General features: G+C 44.7%; 3 protein-coding genes across 3 annotated transcripts; 1 reads left to right on the top strand and 2 right to left on the bottom strand.

Annotated features, from left to right (window-relative positions):
• Positions 1-369: 369 nt before the first annotated feature.
• LOC308169050 (cilia- and flagella-associated protein 45-like) lies at positions 370-4,333 on the bottom strand (the record flags this gene model as incomplete). The annotated part of the gene is made up of 12 exons (XM_080543685.1): positions 370-445; positions 569-793; positions 932-1,125; positions 1,367-1,480; positions 1,609-1,755; positions 1,927-2,056; positions 2,171-2,349; positions 2,534-2,704; positions 3,062-3,193; positions 3,371-3,514; positions 3,939-4,058; positions 4,313-4,333. 12 exons carry the CDS (start codon positions 4,331-4,333, stop codon positions 370-372), a joined length of 1,653 nt encoding a protein of 550 aa, XP_080399811.1.
• A 1,394-nt stretch (positions 4,334-5,727) lies between these two features.
• Positions 5,728-12,394, top strand: LOC308168364 (uncharacterized protein). The gene is made up of 3 exons (XM_080542926.1): positions 5,728-6,206; positions 11,465-11,540; positions 11,737-12,394. The coding sequence occupies exons 1-3, from the start codon at positions 5,985-5,987 to the stop codon at positions 11,868-11,870; spliced, it is 432 nt and encodes a 143-aa protein (XP_080399052.1). The 5' UTR covers positions 5,728-5,984; the 3' UTR covers positions 11,871-12,394.
• A 1,961-nt stretch (positions 12,395-14,355) lies between these two features.
• LOC308169049 (cilia- and flagella-associated protein 45-like) lies at positions 14,356-18,425 on the bottom strand (the record flags this gene model as incomplete). Its single annotated transcript, XM_080543684.1, has 12 exons — positions 14,356-14,431; positions 14,555-14,779; positions 14,918-15,111; positions 15,353-15,466; positions 15,596-15,742; positions 15,912-16,041; positions 16,156-16,334; positions 16,517-16,687; positions 17,011-17,142; positions 17,320-17,463; positions 17,888-18,007; positions 18,405-18,425. 12 exons carry the CDS (start codon positions 18,423-18,425, stop codon positions 14,356-14,358), a joined length of 1,653 nt encoding a protein of 550 aa, XP_080399810.1.
• Positions 18,426-20,695: the final 2,270 nt, after the last annotated feature.

Below are 20,695 nucleotides of genomic sequence, written 5' to 3'. Positions count from 1 at the left end.
ATTGTACAAACAAACGATTTGATAATGTAACTTATTATGAGTAGATATTAAGCCACAATTCGTCATCTGGTACTATCAATAGTTGGAACGTTCAGGTGAACACATTTACATTTACATTCATACAGTTACATTTACACTTTTCAAAAACATTCATGAATCATAATGTGCAATGTATACAGACATCTTTATTCAGAAATGATCTAATGATTATGCTATACTAGTTTCCAGCCTGTGCAATTGATTTTCTGTTTAGTCAACTGTTAGTAGCTTTAGTCAATGTTAAAAAGAGTGACAGTTTCTCTTTTCAAAAAGTAGGATCTAGGACTTTTCCCACCTGTTTTTTTAAGTTTAGGATTTGCATTAATAATGCTAGTGTTCCAGAGTAGGTAAGGCATGTACCTTCCTCTCCACTTCATTGCAGTATTTTTCTGGAAGTCCAGCAGCCCTGAAAGAAAAAACGAGTAAACATGAATTGATTCGGCGTATCGAAAATGGCCTCTTACTGTAGTTTACACACTGTAGAAAGCTTAATGTAAATGCTCTGTCTTTTCTATTGCAATTCACTAACTTGAGTTCCTTCAGCTTCTTCTCCTTGATCTCATCCAGGCGTATGCGACGCTGGCGGGCCTCTTCGTCCAGACGGTCTCCCTCTTTGAAGACCTCCCTGCGCTGTGTGACGGCCTGTAGCTCACGCTCCCTCACCTGCTGACGTATCCCGTCCGCATGGCGAAGGACCTTCTGCCTGTGATTGTCCTCCTTGTCCTTCTCCTTAGAGATGGACACCTGCTGGGCTCTGGTGGAAGAGGAAGCAGGGCAAAGAGACTGTTTGGAACTATAGTTACAACTATAGTTAGTACTGTGTGTAATATTTACTTACGAGCTCAAAAGGCAGTGTTTGTCTTCCGAAGAAAGTGTGACATTGCGGACATACCTCAACACCCTCTCAAATTCAGCCCTCTCTCGCCCGGCCTCAATGGAAAGGAGGTGCTCTTTGTGGGTGACCTGCTCCAAGCGCGCTGCCTTCAATCTCTCCTCCTCCTCTACTTTCTTTTTGAGCTGCTCTTTCTCTTTTCTCCTCCACTCCCTCTCTGCAGCCTCCTGGTTCCTCCGGGCTCGAAGCTCATCCTGACAGTCACATAGAAACACTCCCTGTTAATGTCTCCATGTCCTCTACAGCCAATTAGGTATCATACTAGAATAGCAACTTGTTTGCCTGGTCGCCACAACAAAAGAAATAGGTGTTGGCTAATAGAACAAAGGGTTTGGTGCAACTGGGCAAGCAAAATGTCTTGAGCTGAAAATGAGTTCAGGATGGCTGTTATGGTTGTGTGTGTTAAGGGGATAAATAAGTGAACTTGATGCTAACCTGCTCAGCTTTGAAGTCTCTGTCTCTCTCCTGCAGGGCTCTCAGTCTGGCCACCTCCTTCTCCTTCTCTCTCTTGATGCGTGTCTGTTCAGCCTCATACTCAGCCTCCCGCTCCTGTAGGTCATACAGAAATGAGTCTTTGTCCACCTCAAAGACTAATCTATTGGTTTGTGTGTGTTGGAGGGGGGGGGGGGGTACTGCACTGATCCACACAGTACACACATTTTGTACTGTATTCTCACCATTTTCTTGCGGGTGTACTCCATGGCTCTGAGGTTAGCCAGTCTCTCCTCTTCCTTCTTGTGTTCCTTGGCCAGCAAGCTGTCCTCATTGATGCGGAGGATCTCCAGTTGCAGCCTCCGCTGCTCCTCCTTCTTCCTCTCCAAAGCCTGTACCCACACAACCACAGATTGATCAGTCAGCCACACACACACACACACACACACACACAGACATACAGTGCATATACCACACGCAGCCTACGTCCATACACACCACTCTGAGTTTTCAACTAGTTTGTTCCAGAATGATTATAGAATTGCTGTGCTGCACTAAAATACCTCCAGCTCCTCCACCTGCATCCTCTCTAGGTTCTCCAGCATCTGCTGCCCCTCCTGCTCCTTCACCTCATCCTGCAGCATCCGGTCCTCCAGACGCTCCTGCATCTGATTCACAATCAGCTGCTTTCCCCTGGACACTCACAAAACAGAGGAAAGAGTTGAGGTGTTGTATGGTAGAGACAGACTGACGTCTGGTGTGTGTGTGTGTGCGCGTCTGTGTGTGTGTGTCATAACGAGGCCTCACTGGATCCTCTGATGTTTGCGTTGCTCGACGATCTGGTCCTGGGCCTCCAGGGCTCTCCTGCGGTCCAGCTCCATCATGGCATCCAGATGCGTCTCCTCCTCTTGCAGCTCAGTCAGGATCTGCTGCTTCTCCAGTATCTGAGCATCACGCACTGCGTGGCATTGGGCACCTAGGATCAGCTGAGGACCAGAAAGGTACCCACATGGACAATAGGACACACACGCTTACACAGAGGTGGGAGAGTATGGTCAGTGAGTAGGTAAGATACTGCAGGAATGTGTTAGTTAAGTAATTTAAAATATATATATATTATAAAGGAGGTATGAACCACACAAGTGAAAGAGTGACCAGTTAATTTCCTACCTCATTGAGTTTCTTGACTTCATCCTCCTGCTCCATCCTCATGGCGTTGGCTCTCTCCAACAGGTACTGAGCCTTGTCCTTGGCCTCGGCCTCCAGCTCACTCAGACCCTGGTTCTTCTGACGCGACAGGTCGGCCTGACGGATATTAGCCTTCCTCTCCTCAGCAGCATCCTAGCCAGAGTTAACCATAGTAAACTTAGGTCAGTTTAGGCCTACACCTAATTGTTAAGGACAGGACTGTGGTAAGCTGAGCTGATCATAGATCTGTGTTGTAGGTGTTGAAGCAGATATATGACATAGTTCGTCATACAGCTGTGTCATGTATGAAGGGTTGCTCGCAGAAGAGCAACAGAACACACAAACATACACAGATACACACACACACACACACATATACACAGATACAAACACAAACACACACACACACACACACACACACACACACACACACAAACACACACACACACACACACACACACACACACACACACACACACACACACACCCTCACAGAGCAACATTCCTCACCATGGCGTCTTCCCTTTCCTTCTTCTGGGCTCCCAACATGGCGTCCCTCTCTTCCTTGGTTGGAACTTGAGATGCTAATGCAATACGCTTAAACTCAGTCGGCCGGAAGATTATGGACAGACCAGGTGGATCCTTACTTGAGATCCTGGCAAAATGACAGTAAATTTGTTCCGAATTTGTATTTGACCACTGGTAAAGTCGTTGTACATGTTTACTGCTACAATGCTGCTTTTGCCAAGTCAAATACTTTAGGATAGGCTTTTCTTAATGTTCATCAGATAATTGCAGTGCATGTTAGTAACTGGATACTTGCTTCAGGTCACGGATGAGGTCCATGGTAATAATGCGAACTGTCTCTGGTTTCTGAGCCTTCTGACTTGTAGCAGAGCAGGGCTGGACCCTGGGTAATGAGCAGCCCCTTCTCTCAGAGTCTTTCACATCACAGGTTGACAGCTTGGGTGGGAAAAAAAATCCAACATAAATTTCCACCATATCTCTCTGATACTCACCTACTTTGAGGTGTAGTGCTGAGGCACAAACATGTACATTTCAAGCCTGCAAACTGTGACACTTTAAATAACGTGAAAAAATACTATTGTGCAATATGACAACCCTAGTTGACTATCTGTGCAGTATAGTACAGTGGATTGTGTACATAGCCTTTATTTATGTAAACCAGCTCCTTACCTTCTTGTGATTTTATTCTTTTTCTAAAAGTTTTTTTTTTTTTTTCCTTTCCTAACACCAGGGGAGCCACCCCTCCTAAATTTCGTTGTTTGGTACCTGTACTGTAGCAATGACAATAAAGTCCATTCATTCATTCATTCATTCATACTCTGCTATTAACCTCCCATGACCCACCTGACCTGTGGCTCACCTGTTTTGGGGTTCCAAAGAGACTTTCATCCACATGGGAGGTGAGGGCATGGGTGCGATAGCGGCGTGGATGGGAGCTGCCCAAGCCTCGTTTAGATGAAGAGCCAGAGGCACTCCGTGTCTGGAGGCGAGACAGGACATGAGACAGGACATGAGTCATGTACAAACCTCCACTTAGCTACTAATGATGCAACGAATGTCAGAGAAGTGTGTCCCACGATTCAAAACGTTAGCTACCATGGTCTTTCAAATTGTTCTCTCTCGCCAACCAACATGACATAATAATTAAAACATTGAACAGAAGATCAACAGAACACCATTATTATAATACGAGATAGTATTATGAAACAGCAGTCCGGTGTATGAAGCAGGTACCAGTTCCTTCGCCTGTATCATTGTAGGCTGTGGGACGTTTGCACGAAGGTGTTTTGTTGTTGTTGCGTCTCCATGGAAACTACTGCGCTGCACGCACGCGTCAACCCCAGCAGCGTCAGGCGCGCGTCTCAACCGTGTCTCACGCTGCTACCGCGGCACGCCACCTAGAACAAAAACAAAACAAAAAACAAATATTATGGACATATTACTACTAGCCTACAGATGGCATGTATAACTGTAGGGGGCCGGACTTATATTTATTTATTTTATTTAGGCATAATTAGCATATTATTGTTTAATATTTTAACTTTCTTTCCAAATGTATGTTATTAATGGCTTATTATCAGTGTTAACAGACTCCTGACACCTATACTGCAGCCAGCCACCAGGGGGCGATCAAGATATTTTGGCTTCACTTTGTTATTACACATTGTAATCATTTTCAGTTATCAATCATGCAAAATGTCACTCTCAGACAACCTGAAGCGTAAAATTCACGTGGAAAACCGCAGTTTTAATGAGGAATGGACTGACAAGTACGCATTCATCTGGCCAACATTTAGTAAAGCAAAACCTGTAGGCTATGCCTCATCTGCACTGAAACGGTAGTTGTTGAAAAACGATACAATCTTCGCCGTTACAATTATACAAGGCATGCATCTTTCAGAGAATCATACCCTGAGAAGTCATACCCTGAGACTGCTCCTCCTGAGACATCTACTGCACCCCAGAACTGCGTCTCCTGAAGACACCCGCTTTTCCCCTCTACTGTGTCCCCTAAAAACTTCTATTGACCCCGTTGTACTGTTTCTCTGTTTCTCCAGATATATAAATAAAAAACAACAACCTGAGCTGGATTATTCTTCCTGCTACGACTGGTCACTGGTGGATTGATGATTCATTTGCTTAGTCAAATGTATTGATTGTAAGTCGCTTTGGAATAAGGTGTCTGCTAAATACCAAAAAATGATGCTGCCATGAAAGGAAGCATTTCTGATATTGCCTCAAGGTGCAGTGCCCAATTGCCAGTACGTTCAGCTCTCAGAAACTTGCGAAGTATGTCCACCATATCCATGTACTGCAACCAGAGGGCAGCTGTCCTGCTACAGGATTTTAAGTATTCACTTTTGCTTTTGAGTTGTTCCTTTATTCTGAGTATCACATCAGCATTGCAAGCCTTCTCTGCAGACACTGATCCCTCCATCAACTGTGCATAGAGGACAGCAACTTCATCCAGATCAGATGCATGCAGGTATCTTTGACCCTCTTATGGAAGCTTGGGCTAGTAATATAAGTAAGTCCAAGATGGCCGCGCGCTTAGACGCTGCAGCTCGGGGGGCTACCACACTGGTGTTTCATTGTGTTTTTAATTACATTTGTATGTTCACTTTTTTTTTGTAGTACTTATAGGGAACAGTTGTGTATATAGTACCTACAGCAGGCTCGACTTATTAGAAGTCGGCACGCAAAACGACAAGATAGTTACGGCGGATTTCCTGGAGCAATACAGGATTGACAAGGACATCGCAAGGCTACCGGGAGAGCCCTGGTTCACAGTCCCCTCCCTGAGGCGGAAACGCCGGCGGCGAGACCGTAGGAAACGGCGAGGCCGCCGGTGAGGCCTGCTAGCAAGATTGAGACGCAGCCCAAACAAACCAGCCTGACGAACAAGATGGATGAACTGAGACTACAGGTGGCCAAAAACAACATCGTAGGGGATAGCTGTGTGATTATTCTGACCGAAACCTGGCTAAATGACAACATTGTGGACGCTACTGTTAGCTTGGAGGGACGAACGCTGCACCGCGCTGACCGAACGCTGCTTAGTGAGAAGACCCGCGGAGGCGGCCTCATTATATCTACGAAGGACAGCTGGTGCTTAAACACGAAAACTGTAAGTAGCCACTGCTCCCCAGACCTGGAATACTTGACTGTTAAATGCCGACCCACATACCTCCCTAGGGAGTTTAACGCGGTGCTAATTACATGTGTGTATATAGCGCCTAGCGCAGACAGCAGAGTAGCATTGGCGCGACTATATGAAGTCATCAGTAGCCAACAAAGCACTGATCCACAGGCTATTCACATCATAGCGGGGGACTTTAATCATGTCGACCTGAAGGCAGTACTACCCAAGTTCTATCAGCATGTGAAATGTGCAACGAGAGGAGAAAAAACACTGGATAAGGTATACACCAACATCAAACGTGCTTACAAGGCTAGTCCGCTAGCTCATCTAGGCATGTCTGACCATGTGTCAATCCTCCTGATTCCTGCATACACTACAATGGGGAAAAGTGCTCCCATCACCACTAAGACTGTCAGAACCTGGCCAGAAGGGTCCGCTCCACTGCAGATCTGCCTAAATGACACCCTATGGCAGGAATATGAGCATGAGGACCTGGAACAGTACACGTCGTCGGTTCTGAACCACATAGTGAACTGCACCAACTCAGTCACCGTGGACAAACGGGTCCGGGTCTACCCCAACACGAAGCCATGGATGACTGGGAAGGTCCAAAAACTGATCAACGAGAGGGACAACGCCTTCTTCGCAGGGAAGAGCACACCGCTGTACAGCTCCATCAGGGCCAACCTAAAGCGCGGCATCAAAGCGGCCAAGGCAGAGCACAGAGAGAAGATTGAGGAATGCCTCCTGAGCAACGACTCCAGGCGGATGTGGCAGGGGGTTCAGCAGATGACAAACTTCAGAGCCAACAGGCTCACAGCCGCAGAGGACGACCCCCTGCTGGCGGGAAAGCTGAACACCTTCTACGCCCGGTTCGACGAGGGGCGAACGGAGGTAACCGCAACACAAACACCACTCTCTCCAGCTCTCAGCAGCCTCACCCTCACAGAGCATGAGGTGAGACGCGTACTGAAGGCGGTGGACCCCAGGAAAGCCTCGGGCCCGGATGGCGTCCTGGGACGGGTGCTGAGAGACTGCGCCGACCAGCTGGCCGGGGTTTTCACCAACATCTTTAACCAGTCCCTGTCCCAGGCCACCGTCCCACCCTGCCTGAAAACCTCAACTATCATCCCAGTCCCGAAGAAAAGCACGGTGAGCTGCCTAAACGACTACCGCCCGGTGGCACTCACACCAATCATCATGAAGTGCTTCGAGAAACTAGTCCGGGCCCACATACTCACACGCCTCCCGCCCAACCTGGATCCATACCAGTTCGCCTACAGAGCCCACAGGTCCACAGAGGACGCCATAGCGACGACTCTCCACGCCACTCTATCCCACCTGGAGAGGGGAAACAGCTACGCGAGACTGCTCTTCGTGGACTTCAGCTCCGCCTTCAACACCATCCTTCCAGACAGGCTAGTGACCAAACTACTAGACCTGGGTCTATCACACTCTATATGTGCGTGGATCAAGGACTTCCTGACCGACCGCCCCCCGAGGGTGCGGGTGGGCCCCCACACCTCCACAGCCCTCAGCCTCAGCACTGGGTCCCCCCAGGGCTGCGTGCTAAGCCCCATCCTCTACAACCTCTACACCCACGACTTCACCCCCGTCCACCCCAGCAACTACATCGTAAAGTTTGCAGACGACACCACCGTGGTGGGATGTATCTCGGGGGGGGACGAGGCGGCGTACAGGGATGAGGTAGAGCAACTGAGCAAGCTGTGCAAGGTTAACAACCTGCTGCTAAACAAGTCAAAGACCCAGGAATTCATCGTAGACTTCAGGAGGACTTCAAAAGTCCGAGATCCAGCCCCTGCTCATCGACGGAGAGAGCGTGGAGAGAGTCTCAACCCTCCGATTCCTGGGACATCACATGTGGGATGACCTGGCCTGGAAGGACAACACAAAAGGCACCATCAAGAGGGCACAACAGCGGCTATACACCCTGAGATGCCTCAGGAAAGAACACAACAAGCAGGAGATACTGGTGGCCTTCTACCGCGGCGCAGTGGAGAGCATCCTCACCTACGGCATCTGCAACTGGTTCTACAGCTGCACAACAGCGGAGAGAAACGCGCTACAGAGAGTCGTGAGAACAGCACAGAAGATCACCGGCGCCCCCCTCCCCTCTCTGGAAGAGCTGTACAACACACGCTGTCTCAGGAAGGCCTCCAAGATCTCCAGGGACCCGACCCACCCTGGGCACGTACACTTTATCAGGCTGCCCTCGAAAAGGAGGTACAGGACCCCGGCCGCTAAGACAAACAGACTGAAGAACTGCTTCTACCACAGGGCCGTCAAGGCCCTGAACACAGCAAAGGCCTAAGTTCTGGGCCCAGGACAGTCTGGACGGATTGTATGGCAGCTAGTGCTGAGGCACAAACATGTACATTTCAAGCCTGCAAACTGTGACACTTTAAATAACGTGAAAAAATACTTTTGTGCAATATGACAACCCTAGTTGACTATCTGTGCAGTATAGTACAGTGGATTGTGTACATAGCCTTTATTTATGTAAACCAGCTCCTTACCTTCTTGTGATTTTATTCTTTTTCTAAAAGTTTTTTTTTCTCCCTTTCCTAACACCAGGGGAGCCACCCCTCCTAAATTTCGTTGTTTGGTACCTGTACTGTAGCAATGACAATAAAGTCCATTCATTCATTCATTCATTCATTCATAATACAAAAAATACTTAAAAAGTGTAAAAGGTCAATCTTTTTTTTTTAATGGGTTAGGGTTAGATGGTCTGATATATATTTTTAGGAATACCTGGAATATGAAATTATAAAAACCTTTCATTACGAATATATTGCAAGAAAACGAACCCACTGGTTCCTCTTGACCCACTTACCTGTATGCATCTATGGGTTAAGAATTTCCTTTTACACACATATAGTACTGCATCCAACTCCATGTCTCATGTAAAACTCATGTTTCTGGGTGATTGTGGACAGTATTGAACACTTTGTGTGGACATCAGACAAGAAGACATGCATAAAAACATTATTTAACATGGGCGTCAAGGGGAAATTGTGGCATCACCAGTTTCAGTATTTTTCAATACTTTCCACCACTTGGATTTCTTAAGACTTTTGATATGTTATGAAGGACATATCCATGAGACTAGGACAGTTGAAAGAGTTTCTGTTGCAATTTGTCTGAGGTCATATTGTATATGCCTGTACTATCAACCCACTTCTGTTCTCTCTCCATCTGTCCTCTTTTCACTCTGTGTCTTGTCTTGCTGTCTGTGTTTTGTCTGTTTCTGACTGTGACATGGCTGTTACTGTCTTCATTGTCTGCGTGTTTGTACTGTCCGTGTCTCTCTCCATGATCTACTCTTCTGTTTGCATGGCTCCCTTGTAAAAGAGACCTTGGTCACAGCTCCCCAGGCTAGACTGTAAAAAAAAGTACATACATACATGAAAGCGCACACACACACACACACACACACATAGACACACACAGACACACGCGCACATGCACACACAGACACACGCACACACACACGCACACACACACACATGTCCAGACACGATATCCAAACCCAGAAGCAAAGGGGAAAACAAAAGTAGTGAAGAAGATATATAAGTCAGAAAATATGCAACCGTGGCCTGTGGTGGTCCAGTGGTCTGGCACCGCTGTCTACAGTGCACACATGTGCCCATGTTGGCATGGGTTCGAGTCTGGCCCATGCCCTGCTGACATGTCCTCTCTCCTTACTTTCCTGTCTGTCTTTACTATATCTGTCCAATAAAATGAAATGTGAGTGGGACAACCCAACTCAGAAAAAATGACTTAAAATGTTATATATTTTTTAAAATATGCAACCGCCTTGAACCGACCTGAAAATGTGTGCGTAAAATGACACCAGGACACCGGACGCCCCGCTACAGGTTAACTCTGGCACATCTGAGCTCTTATCCAAGAGATCAGAGATTAGAAAGACTTCACACACAAACACAGGAGGCTAATTCCCCATGTCAGACAAGTGTGTGTGTGTGTGTGTGTGTGTGTGTGTGTGTGTGAGAGAGAGAGAGAGACAGAAAGAGAGAGAGAGAGAGAGAGATGCAACCTGCAACAAACCTATAGTGTGAATTGACCATGTTGTCCAGGTCAAGCATGCATTTATCCTTTCCATAGAACTAGCAGCACTTTGGACAGACTAGGAGACATAGTTGTTGGCTGTGCCTGCTTCTGGACGTACAAACCATCCCTCCACCCTCTCACTCCCTCCACTGTGGCTCTGTGCCTCTCTCTCATGCACTTTTAACAGAGAAATAACCAAACTGCTGCTTCAGCATGTTTCTTTTCCCTTCTATGGAACTACAGTCTGTTGATCGATCTTGAAACAGCCTACTTAACCAAACTTACTGTAGTTGTAGACGGCAAGTATGTAGAGAACTGAACCCTGTATTGTGATTTAGAGAAATTTACTTTTACATGACAAATATTTCTGAATAATTTTTTTCTGGTGAGTTTCTTTCTGCTTGCTTGATGCTGTGAATTTGATCTTTTATAAATCATGCTCAGACTTGCTTCACTAACCAAGAGGACAAAATAATAAAATTATTATTATTATTATTATATTATTTGCAGATGGTTGTTTATAATTGTATAATTGTAAATATGATCAATTTATCCCTGTAGCCTGTTCTCTTGATTGTAGTTTCTAGTTGATTGTGTATTTCTGTAATAGTTTATGATAGGGTACGTTTCTGAAGCTGTAGTATTGTGATATGTTTTTTAATCTATTGTAATATTATTATATTAAATCATATTTAATTGACTAAAGCTGAAGCATGTTCATGTTTAAATGGGTTTGGTTCTCTACATACAGTTCAAACACCTGAAAAAAAGATACATCTGGTGGCTGGATGGTGGGACCATTGTTGTACGCTGTGTTTCTATGTCTGCTTAGTCTAATCCAAAGTCACACTCCCTACACTTGGACTGTCATGGTCATTCAAGCTTGGTACTGTACTGTAGTATAGCCAATAGCACCTACTATAGTCGTAGCTCCTGCCTAGAAAGCCCTCCCACCTAGTAGCAAGGCCCGTCTCGGCCAGCCTATTTTAATCTTGATTTATTCATCTCTGCCTATCAGGAATGGTCCCATCCGTCAGCCAGTGAAATAACCCAGAGGTCAGTTATAATGGCGACTCAGCCTTGCTCATCAGAGCTCCCCCTGCTGGCTGTGTCAGAGTCCTACATGCTCACCTCTCTGCCTCTTACAGGTGGACAAGCTTGATGCCTCCGAGTCCCTGAGGAAACAGGAGGAACAGGCCACAGAGTCTCAGCCCATCGTTTATGGTAGGAGCTGTACGCTATGTTTATTGTTTATGGTAGGAGCTGTATGCTATGTTTATTGTTTATGGTAGGAGCTGTATGCTATGTTTATTGGATCTGTTATTTTCTTGGGCCACATGGTCTGTTATTCTGTTATTTTCTGTCTGTTATTTTCTTGGGGCATATGGTCACGTGTGTATCCCCTGTGCTTGTGTTTCAGGCACGCCCCAACTCATGCTCACTTCGGGCACCAACGTGGCTGTGCCCCCCCAGCAACCCTATGGCTACGGCGGATACACAGCACCGGCCGGCTACAGCCAGCCCCCCCAGCCTGGCTTTGGCTATGGCATGTGAACCCACCCCCCCCCCCCCCCAGTCACCTCTGTTTCTCCTTGTGTTCCTCACCAGCTCCCATGGTCTTTCTACTCACAACAGGGGATTCAAACATGCGCTCATTAAATTATTTTTTATTATATTCTCCATTATAAAACTGTAATGAAGGACTTTTTATTTGTATTGTTTTAAAATAAATTTGATCACATGTTTTTGTTTTGTTTTCCACATTCCATATTTATGACTACTTACATCACTAGAATGAAGGTTTTTGTGTGTAATGATGTATTTCTTTTTATGTTTTTTGTTATGTAATTAAGTGGACTTCAGAATGAAGTAACTGACCTTGGAAATAGGCGGAGAAGCAACTGATTTGCACTCTGTTGTGAGAAGAAACTAATATAGAAATCTCTTAATTTTGATGTACTGAACATGTGAACAGCTTACATTGTCTTTTGTCTGTCTGTATAATGCATTTCATTATTGTATATTCTGGAAAAGGTTACATATAATATTTGAACATATATTGCCACCCAATGGCTATAGATAGCAACACTAAGTAATGATAGTATATTCTACACATGCGTGTAGCTTTATGGAGTTTTAAATGCATACAGACTGTATGTGTGAGATCTAATGATCTAAATAAGAATTTTAATCCCCCCTCAGCTATATTGGCTCTCTAGTCAATCCAGTAGATGTTAGTCCTCCTGTGTTGGCTCTGTGTGTTCTAGGTGACCTTCTGTTGTACCGTGTACAGTGCTTGTGTGTGAGTCTGTGTATGTGCAAGGGGACCAAGGCTGACTCCTAGGGACCTGTATGTGTATTTACTCACCACCCTTCTTGTGCTGAGGTCTGTGTCAGGTATTGTGGTGTTTCTAGGTCACCATAAGTTTGTGTGGACAGACCAAATGATACATTTAAAAAGTGGAGACCTCCACTGTCCTGTCTTGAATTTACTGAAAGCCTCCTAGCACTAAAATCACCGTTAACCATTTGCCCACAATGGACTTGAGAGTCTTAGTGCTGTGATGCTTTAGAGAAACGTACCCGTTGGGTTTAGTGTGATTGGCACTGAGAACAAATAGTAAATGAGATGAGGAGACAGTGGTTTGGTTTCCCAATGTCAACTTGATCAGGTCAGTAACACTCCTGTAGGTTAGATATTTAGATGGTTATTATGAATAATTAGATCTCAGTACATAATACAGTTCTTTGTCAAGAATGGTCTGAAATAAAAGCCTGTATTTACCTTGATGTATTCTCTCAATGCTTTCAATTGCGTAGAGTCCTAATCTGTTAGAGTGCAGGGAAATCCCTCGGGCCCAACTTGAATACTTTAAAGAAGTGGCCTTGCACCTAAGTACCTACCAACAGATAGAACCCAGGGCCCAGTTGTTCAAAACGTTTCATCTGGATCAGAATGATCCTGATTCTGTTTTGCTATCCAGGATCATTTAGGATATATATAGGGTCTATTTGGTTGATTTCGAGCCGTATAGGGGAAATCAGCTAGCTCGATCTGATCCAGATTAAAGGTTTTGAACAACAGGGCCCAGGAGATGGATATAACTGACACCATAGTGACTGGCTGACTCATTTGTACCATTACTACATAACATCCTAAATGAGTATAATACTGATCATAACAGAATCACGATTGAACAAAATATAATCATCATGACATGGTTATACTGACTTATACTTGTTACATTTACATTTGAACCATCTAGCAGATGGTTTTATCCTCAACTACTAGAGATTACAGGGACAGTCTCCCTGGAGTGAAATAGGGCTAAATGCCCTAGTGGCGTTCCCAAGTTACCCCAGGCTACACTAGTGGTGGTGTTCAGTGTCCAGTTGGGATTTTAACTCATGACCTTCTGATCACCATCATAGGGAATATCATAACAGATGAGAAATCTGTCCCCTCACAAATCCACCAGTTGTGTGTGCTGATGTCATGTACTATGTACTGACTACTTTTAATTAGCAAATCAATCAAACTAGTTAAATTATAACTTTCTTTATGATCATGACCTTTATGACCTGGCTGAAAGATAAATATAGTCTAAATAAAATTGTGTTCAGTTGGTCTTGGGTACTTTTAATGGATCAGTGTGAGGGACAGTCAACAATTGTACAAACAAACGATTTGATAATGTAACTTATTATGAGTAGATATTAAGCCACAATTCGTCATCTGGTACTATCAATAGTTGGAACGTTCAGGTGAACACATTTACATTTACATTCATACAGTTACATTTACACTTTTCAAAAACATTCATGAATCATAATGTGCAATGTATACAGACATCTTTATTCAGAAATGATCTAATGATTATGCTATACTAGTTTCCAGCCTGTGCAATTGATTTTCTGTTTAGTCAACTGTTAGTAGCTTTAGTCAATGTTAAAAAGAGTGACAGTTTCTCTTTTCAAAAAGTAGGATCTAGGACTTTTCCCACCTGTTTTTTTAAGTTTAGGATTTGCATTAATAATGCTAGTGTTCCAGAGTAGGTAAGGCATGTACCTTCCTCTCCACTTCATTGCAGTATTTTTCTGGAAGTCCAGCAGCCCTGAAAGAAAAAACGAGTAAACATGAATTGATTCGGCGTATCGAAAATGGCCTCTTACTGTAGTTTACACACTGTAGAAAGCTTAATGTAAATGCTCTGTCTTTTCTATTGCAATTCACTAACTTGAGTTCCTTCAGCTTCTTCTCCTTGATCTCATCCAGGCGTATGCGACGCTGGCGGGCCTCTTCGTCCAGACGGTCTCCCTCTTTGAAGACCTCCCTGCGCTGTGTGACGGCCTGTAGCTCACGCTCCCTCACCTGCTGACGTATCCCGTCCGCATGGCGAAGGACCTTCTGCCTGTGATTGTCCTCCTTGTCCTTCTCCTTAGAGATGGACACCTGCTGGGCTCTGGTGGAAGAGGAAGCAGGGCAAAGAGACTGTTTGGAACTATAGTTACAACTATAGTTAGTACTGTGTGTAATATTTACTTACGAGCTCAAAAGGCAGTGTTTGTCTTCCGAAGAAAGTGTGACATTGCGGACATACCTCAACACCCTCTCAAATTCAGCCCTCTCTCGCCCGGCCTCAATGGAAAGGAGGTGCTCTTTGTGGGTGACCTGCTCCAAGCGCGCTGCCTTCAATCTCTCCTCCTCCTCTACTTTCTTTTTGAGCTGCTCTTTCTCTTTTCTCCTCCACTCCCTCTCTGCAGCCTCCTGGTTCCTCCGGGCTCGAAGCTCATCCTGACAGTCACATAGAAACACTCCCTGTTAATGTCTCCATGTCCTCTACAGCCAATTAGGTATCATACTAGAATAGCAACTTGTTTGCCTGGTCGCCACAACAAAAGAAATAGGTGTTGGCTAATAGAACAAAGGGTTTGGTGCAACTGGGCAAGCAAAATGTCTTGAGCTGAAAATGAGTTCAGGATGGCTGTTATGGTTGTGTGTGTTAAGGGGATAAATAAGTGAACTTGATGCTAACCTGCTCAGCTTTGAAGTCTCTGTCTCTCTCCTGCAGGGCTCTCAGTCTGGCCACCTCCTTCTCCTTCTCTCTCTTGATGCGTCTCTGTTCAGTCTCATACTCAGCCTCCCGCTCCTGTAGAGGTCATACAGAAATGAGTCTTTGTCCACCTCAAAGACTAATCTATTGGTTTGTGTGTGTTGGAGGGGGGGGGGGGTACTGCACTGATCCACACAGTACACACATTTTGTACTGTATTCTCACCATTTTCTTGCGGGTGTACTCCATGGCTCTGAGGTTAGCCAGTCTCTCCTCTTCCTTCTTGTGTTCCTTGGCCAGCAAGCTGTCCTCATTGATGCGGAGGATCTCCAGTTGCAGCCTCCGCTGCTCCTCCTTCTTCCTCTCCAAAGCCTGTACCCACACAACCACAGATTGATCAGTCAGCCACACACACACACACACACACACACAGACATACAGTGCATATACCACACGCAGCCTACGTCCATACACACCACTCTGAGTTTTCAACTAGTTTGTTCCAGAATGATTATAGAATTGCTGTGCTGCACTAAAATACCTCCAGCTCCTCCACCTGCATCCTCTCTAGGTTCTCCAGCATCTGCTGCCCCTCCTGCTCCTTCACCTCATCCTGCAGCATCCGGTCCTCCAGACGCTCCTGCATCTGATTCACAATCAGCTGCTTTCCCCTGGACACTCACAAAACAGAGGAAAGAGTTGAGGTGTTGTATGGTAGAGACAGACTGACGTCTGGTGTGTGTGTGTGCGCGTCTGTGTGTGTGTGTGTCATAACGAGGCCTCACTGGATCCTCTGATGTTTGCGTTGCTCGACGATCTGGTCCTGGGCCTCCAGGGCTCTCCTGCGGTCCAGCTCCATCATGGCATCCAGATGCGTCTCCTCCTCTTGCAGCTCAGTCAGGATCTGCTGCTTCTCCAGTATCTGAGCATCACGCACTGCGTGGCATTGGGCACCTAGGATCAGCTGAGGACCAGAAAGGTACCCACATGGACAATAGGACACACACGCTTACACAGAGGTGGGAGAGTATGGTCAGTGAGTAGGTAAGATACTGCAGGAATGTGTTAGTTAAGTAATTTAAAATATATATATTATAAAGGAGGTATGAACCACACAAGTGAAAGAGTGACCAGTTAATTTCCTACCTCATTGAGTTTCTTGACTTCATCCTCCTGCTCCATCCTCATGGCGTTGGCTCTCTCCAACAGGTACTGAGCCTTGTCCTTGGCCTCGGCCTCCAGCTCACTCAGACCCTGGTTCTTCTGACGCGACAGGTCGGCCTGACGGATATTAGCCTTCCTCTCCTCAGCAGCATCCTAGCCAGAGTTAACCATAGTAAACTTAGGTCAGTTTAGGCCTACACCTAATTGTTAAGGACAGGACTGTGGTAAGCTGAGCTGATCATAGATCTGTGTTGTAGGTGTTGAAGCAGATATATGACATAGTTCGTCATACAGCTGTGTCATGTATGAAGGGTTGCTCGCAGAAGAGCAACAGAACATACAAACATACACAGATACACACACACACACACATATACACAGATACAAACACAAACACACACACACACACACACACACACCCACACAAACACACACACACACACACACACACACCCTCACAGAGCAACATTCCTCACCATGGCGTCTTCCCTTTCCTTCTTCTGGGCTCCCAACATGGCGTCCCTCTCTTCCTTGGTTGGAACTTGAGATGCTAATGCAATACGCTTAAACTCAGTCGGCCGGAAGATTATGGACAGACCAGGTGGATCCTTACTTGAGATCCTGGCAAAATGACAGTAAATTTGTTCCGAATTTGTATTTGACCACTGGTAAAGTCGTTGTACATGTTTACTGCTACAATGCTGCTTTTGCCAAGTCAAATACTTTAGGATAGGCTTTTCTTAATGTTCATCAGATAATTGCAGTGCATGTTAGTAACTGGATACTTGCTTCAGGTCACGGATGAGGTCCATGGTAATAATGCGAACTGTCTCTGGTTTCTGAGCCTTCTGACTTGTAGCAGAGCAGGGCTGGACCCTGGGTAATGAGCAGCCCCTTCTCTCAGAGTCTTTCACATCACAGGTTGACAGCTTGGGTGGGAAAAAAAATCCAACATAAATTTCCACCATATCTCTCTGATACTCACCTACTTTGAGGTGTAGTGCTGAGGCACAAACATGTACATTTCAAGCCTGCAAACTGTGACACTTTAAATAACGTGAAAAAATACTATTGTGCAATATGACAACCCTAGTTGACTATCTGTGCAGTATAGTACAGTGGATTGTGTACATAGCCTTTATTTATGTAAACCAGCTCCTTACCTTCTTGTGATTTTATTCTTTTTCTAAAAGTTTTTTTTTTTTTTTCCTTTCCTAACACCAGGGGAGCCACCCCTCCTAAATTTCGTTGTTTGGTACCTGTACTGTAGCAATGACAATAAAGTCCATTCATTCATTCATTCATTCATACTCTGCTATTAACCTCCCATGACCCACCTGACCTGTGGCTCACCTGTTTTGGGGTTCCAAAGAGACTTTCATCCACATGGGAGGTGAGGGCATGGGTGCGATAGCGGCGTGGATGGGAGCTGCCCAAGCCTCGTTTAGATGAAGAGCCAGAGGCACTCCGTGTCTGGAGGCGAGACAGGACATGAGACAGGACATGAGTCATGTACAAACCTCCACTTAGCTACTAATGATGCAACGAATGTCAGAGAAGTGTGTCCCACGATTCAAAACGTTAGCTACCATGGTCTTTCAAATTGTTCTCTCTCGCCAACCAACATGACATAATAATTAAAACATTGAACAGAAGATCAACAGAACACCATTATTATAATACGAGATAGTATTATGAAACAGCAGTCCGGTGTATGAAGCAGGTACCAGTTCCTTCTCCTGTATCATTGTAGGCTGTGGGACGTTTGCACGAAGGTGTTTTGTTGTTGTTGCGTCTCCATGGAAACTACTGCGCTGCACGCACGCGTCAACCCCAGCAGCGTCAGGCGCGCGTCTCAACCGTGTCTCACGCTGCTACCGCGGCACGCCATCTAGAACAAAAACAAAACAAAAAACAAATATTATGGACATATTACTACTAGCCTACAGATGGCATGTATAACTGTAGGGGGCCGGACTTATATTTATTTATTTTATTTAGGCATAATTAGCATATTATTGTTTAATATTTTAACTTTCTTTCCAAATGTATGTTATTAATGGCTTATTATCAGTGTTAACAGACTCCTGACACCTATACTGCAGCCAGCCACCAGGGGGCGATCAAGATATTTTGGCTTCACTTTGTTATTACACATTGTAATCATTTTCAGTTATCAATCATGCAAAATGTCACTCTCAAACAACCTGAAGCGTAAAATTCACGTGGAAAACCGCAGTTTTAATGAGGAATGGACTGACAAGTACGCATTCATCTGGCCAACATTTAGTAAAGCAAAACCTGTAGGCTATGCCTCATCTGCACTGAAACGGTAGTTGTTGAAAAACGATACAATCTTCGCCGTTACAATTATACAAGGCATGCATCTTTCAGAGAATCATACCCTGAGAAGTCATACCCTGAGACTGCTCCTCCTGAGACATCTACTGCACCCCAGAACTGCGTCTCCTGAAGACACCCGCTTTTCCCCTCTACTGTGTCCCCTAAAAACTTCTATTGACCCCGTTGTACTGTTTCTCTGTTTCTCCAGATATATAAATAAAAAACAACAACCTGAGCTGGATTATTCTTCCTGCTACGACTGGTCACTGGTGGATTGATGATTCATTTGCTTAGTCAAATGTATTGATTGTAAGTCGCTTTGGAATAAGGTGTCTGCTAAATACCAAAAAATGATGCTGCCATGAAAGGAAGCATTTCTGATATTGCCTCAAGGTGCAGTGCCCAATTGCCAGTACGTTCAGCTCTCAGAAACTTGCGAAGTATGTCCACATCCATGTACTGCAACCAGAGGGCAGCTGTCCTGCTACAGGATTTTAAGTATTCACTTTTGCTTTTGAGTTGTTCCTTTATTCTGAGTATCACATCAGCATTGCAAGCCTTCTCTGCAGACACTGATCCCTCCATCAACTGTGCATAGAGGACAGCAACTTCATCCAGATCAGATGCATGCAGGTATCTTTGACCCTCTTATGGAAGCTTGGGCTAGTAATATAAGTAAGTCCAAGATGGCCGCGCGCTTAGACGCTGCAGCTCGGGGGGCTACCACACTGGTGTTTCATTGTGTTTTTAATTACATTTGTATGTTCACTTTTTTTTTGTAGTACTTATAGGGAACAGTTGTGTATATAGTACCTACAGGTTTCTCCTTGTGTTCCTCACCAGCTCCCATGGTCTTTCTACTCACAACAGGGGATTCAAACATGCGCTCATTAAATTATTTTTTATTATATTCTCCATTATAAAACTGTAATGAAGGACTTTTTATTTGTATTGTTTTAAAATAAATTTGATCACATGTTTTTGTTTTGTTTTCCACATTCCATATTTATGACTACTTACATCACTAGAATGAAGGTTTTTGTGTGTAATGATGTATTTCTTTTTATGTTTTTTGTTATGTAATTAAGTGGACTTCAGAATGAAGTAACTGACCTTGGAAATAGGCGGAGAAGCAACTGATTTGCACTCTGTTGTGAGAAGAAACTAATATAGAAATCTCTTAATTTTGATGTACTGAACATGTGAACAGCTTACATTGTCTTTTGTCTGTCTGTATAATGCATTTCATTATTGTATATTCTGGAAAAGGTTACATATAATATTTGAACATATATTGCCACCCAATGGCTATAGATAGCAACACTAAGTAATGATAGTATATTCTGCACATGCGTGTAGCTTTATGGAGTTTTAAATGCATACAGACTGTATGTGTGAGATCTAATGATCTAAATAAGAATTTTAATCCCCCCTCAGCTATATTGGCTCTCTAGTCAATCCAGTAGATGTTAGTCCTCCTGTGTTGGCTCTGTGTGTTCTAGGTGACCTTCTGTTGTACCGTGTACAGTGCTTGTGTGTGAGTCTGTGTATGTGCAAGGGGACCAAGGCTGACTCCTAGGGACCTGTATGTGTATTTACTCACCACCCTTCTTGTGCTGAGGTCTGTGTCAGGTATTGTGGTGTTTCTAGGTCACCATAAGTTTGTGTGGACAGACCAAATGATACATTTAAAAAGTGGAGACCTCCACTGTCCTGTCTTGAATTTACTGAAAGCCTCCTAGCACTAAAATCACCGTTAACCATTTGCCCACAATGGACTTGAGAGTCTTAGTGCTGTGATGCTTTAGAGAAACGTAC

This window comes from Nansenia antarctica (genome assembly GCF_963989245.1).
Source record: "Nansenia antarctica genome assembly, chromosome: 12".
NCBI classification, from domain to species: domain Eukaryota; kingdom Metazoa; phylum Chordata; class Actinopteri; order Argentiniformes; family Microstomatidae; genus Nansenia; species Nansenia antarctica.
This window is presented reverse-complemented; position numbering and strand designations above follow the sequence as displayed.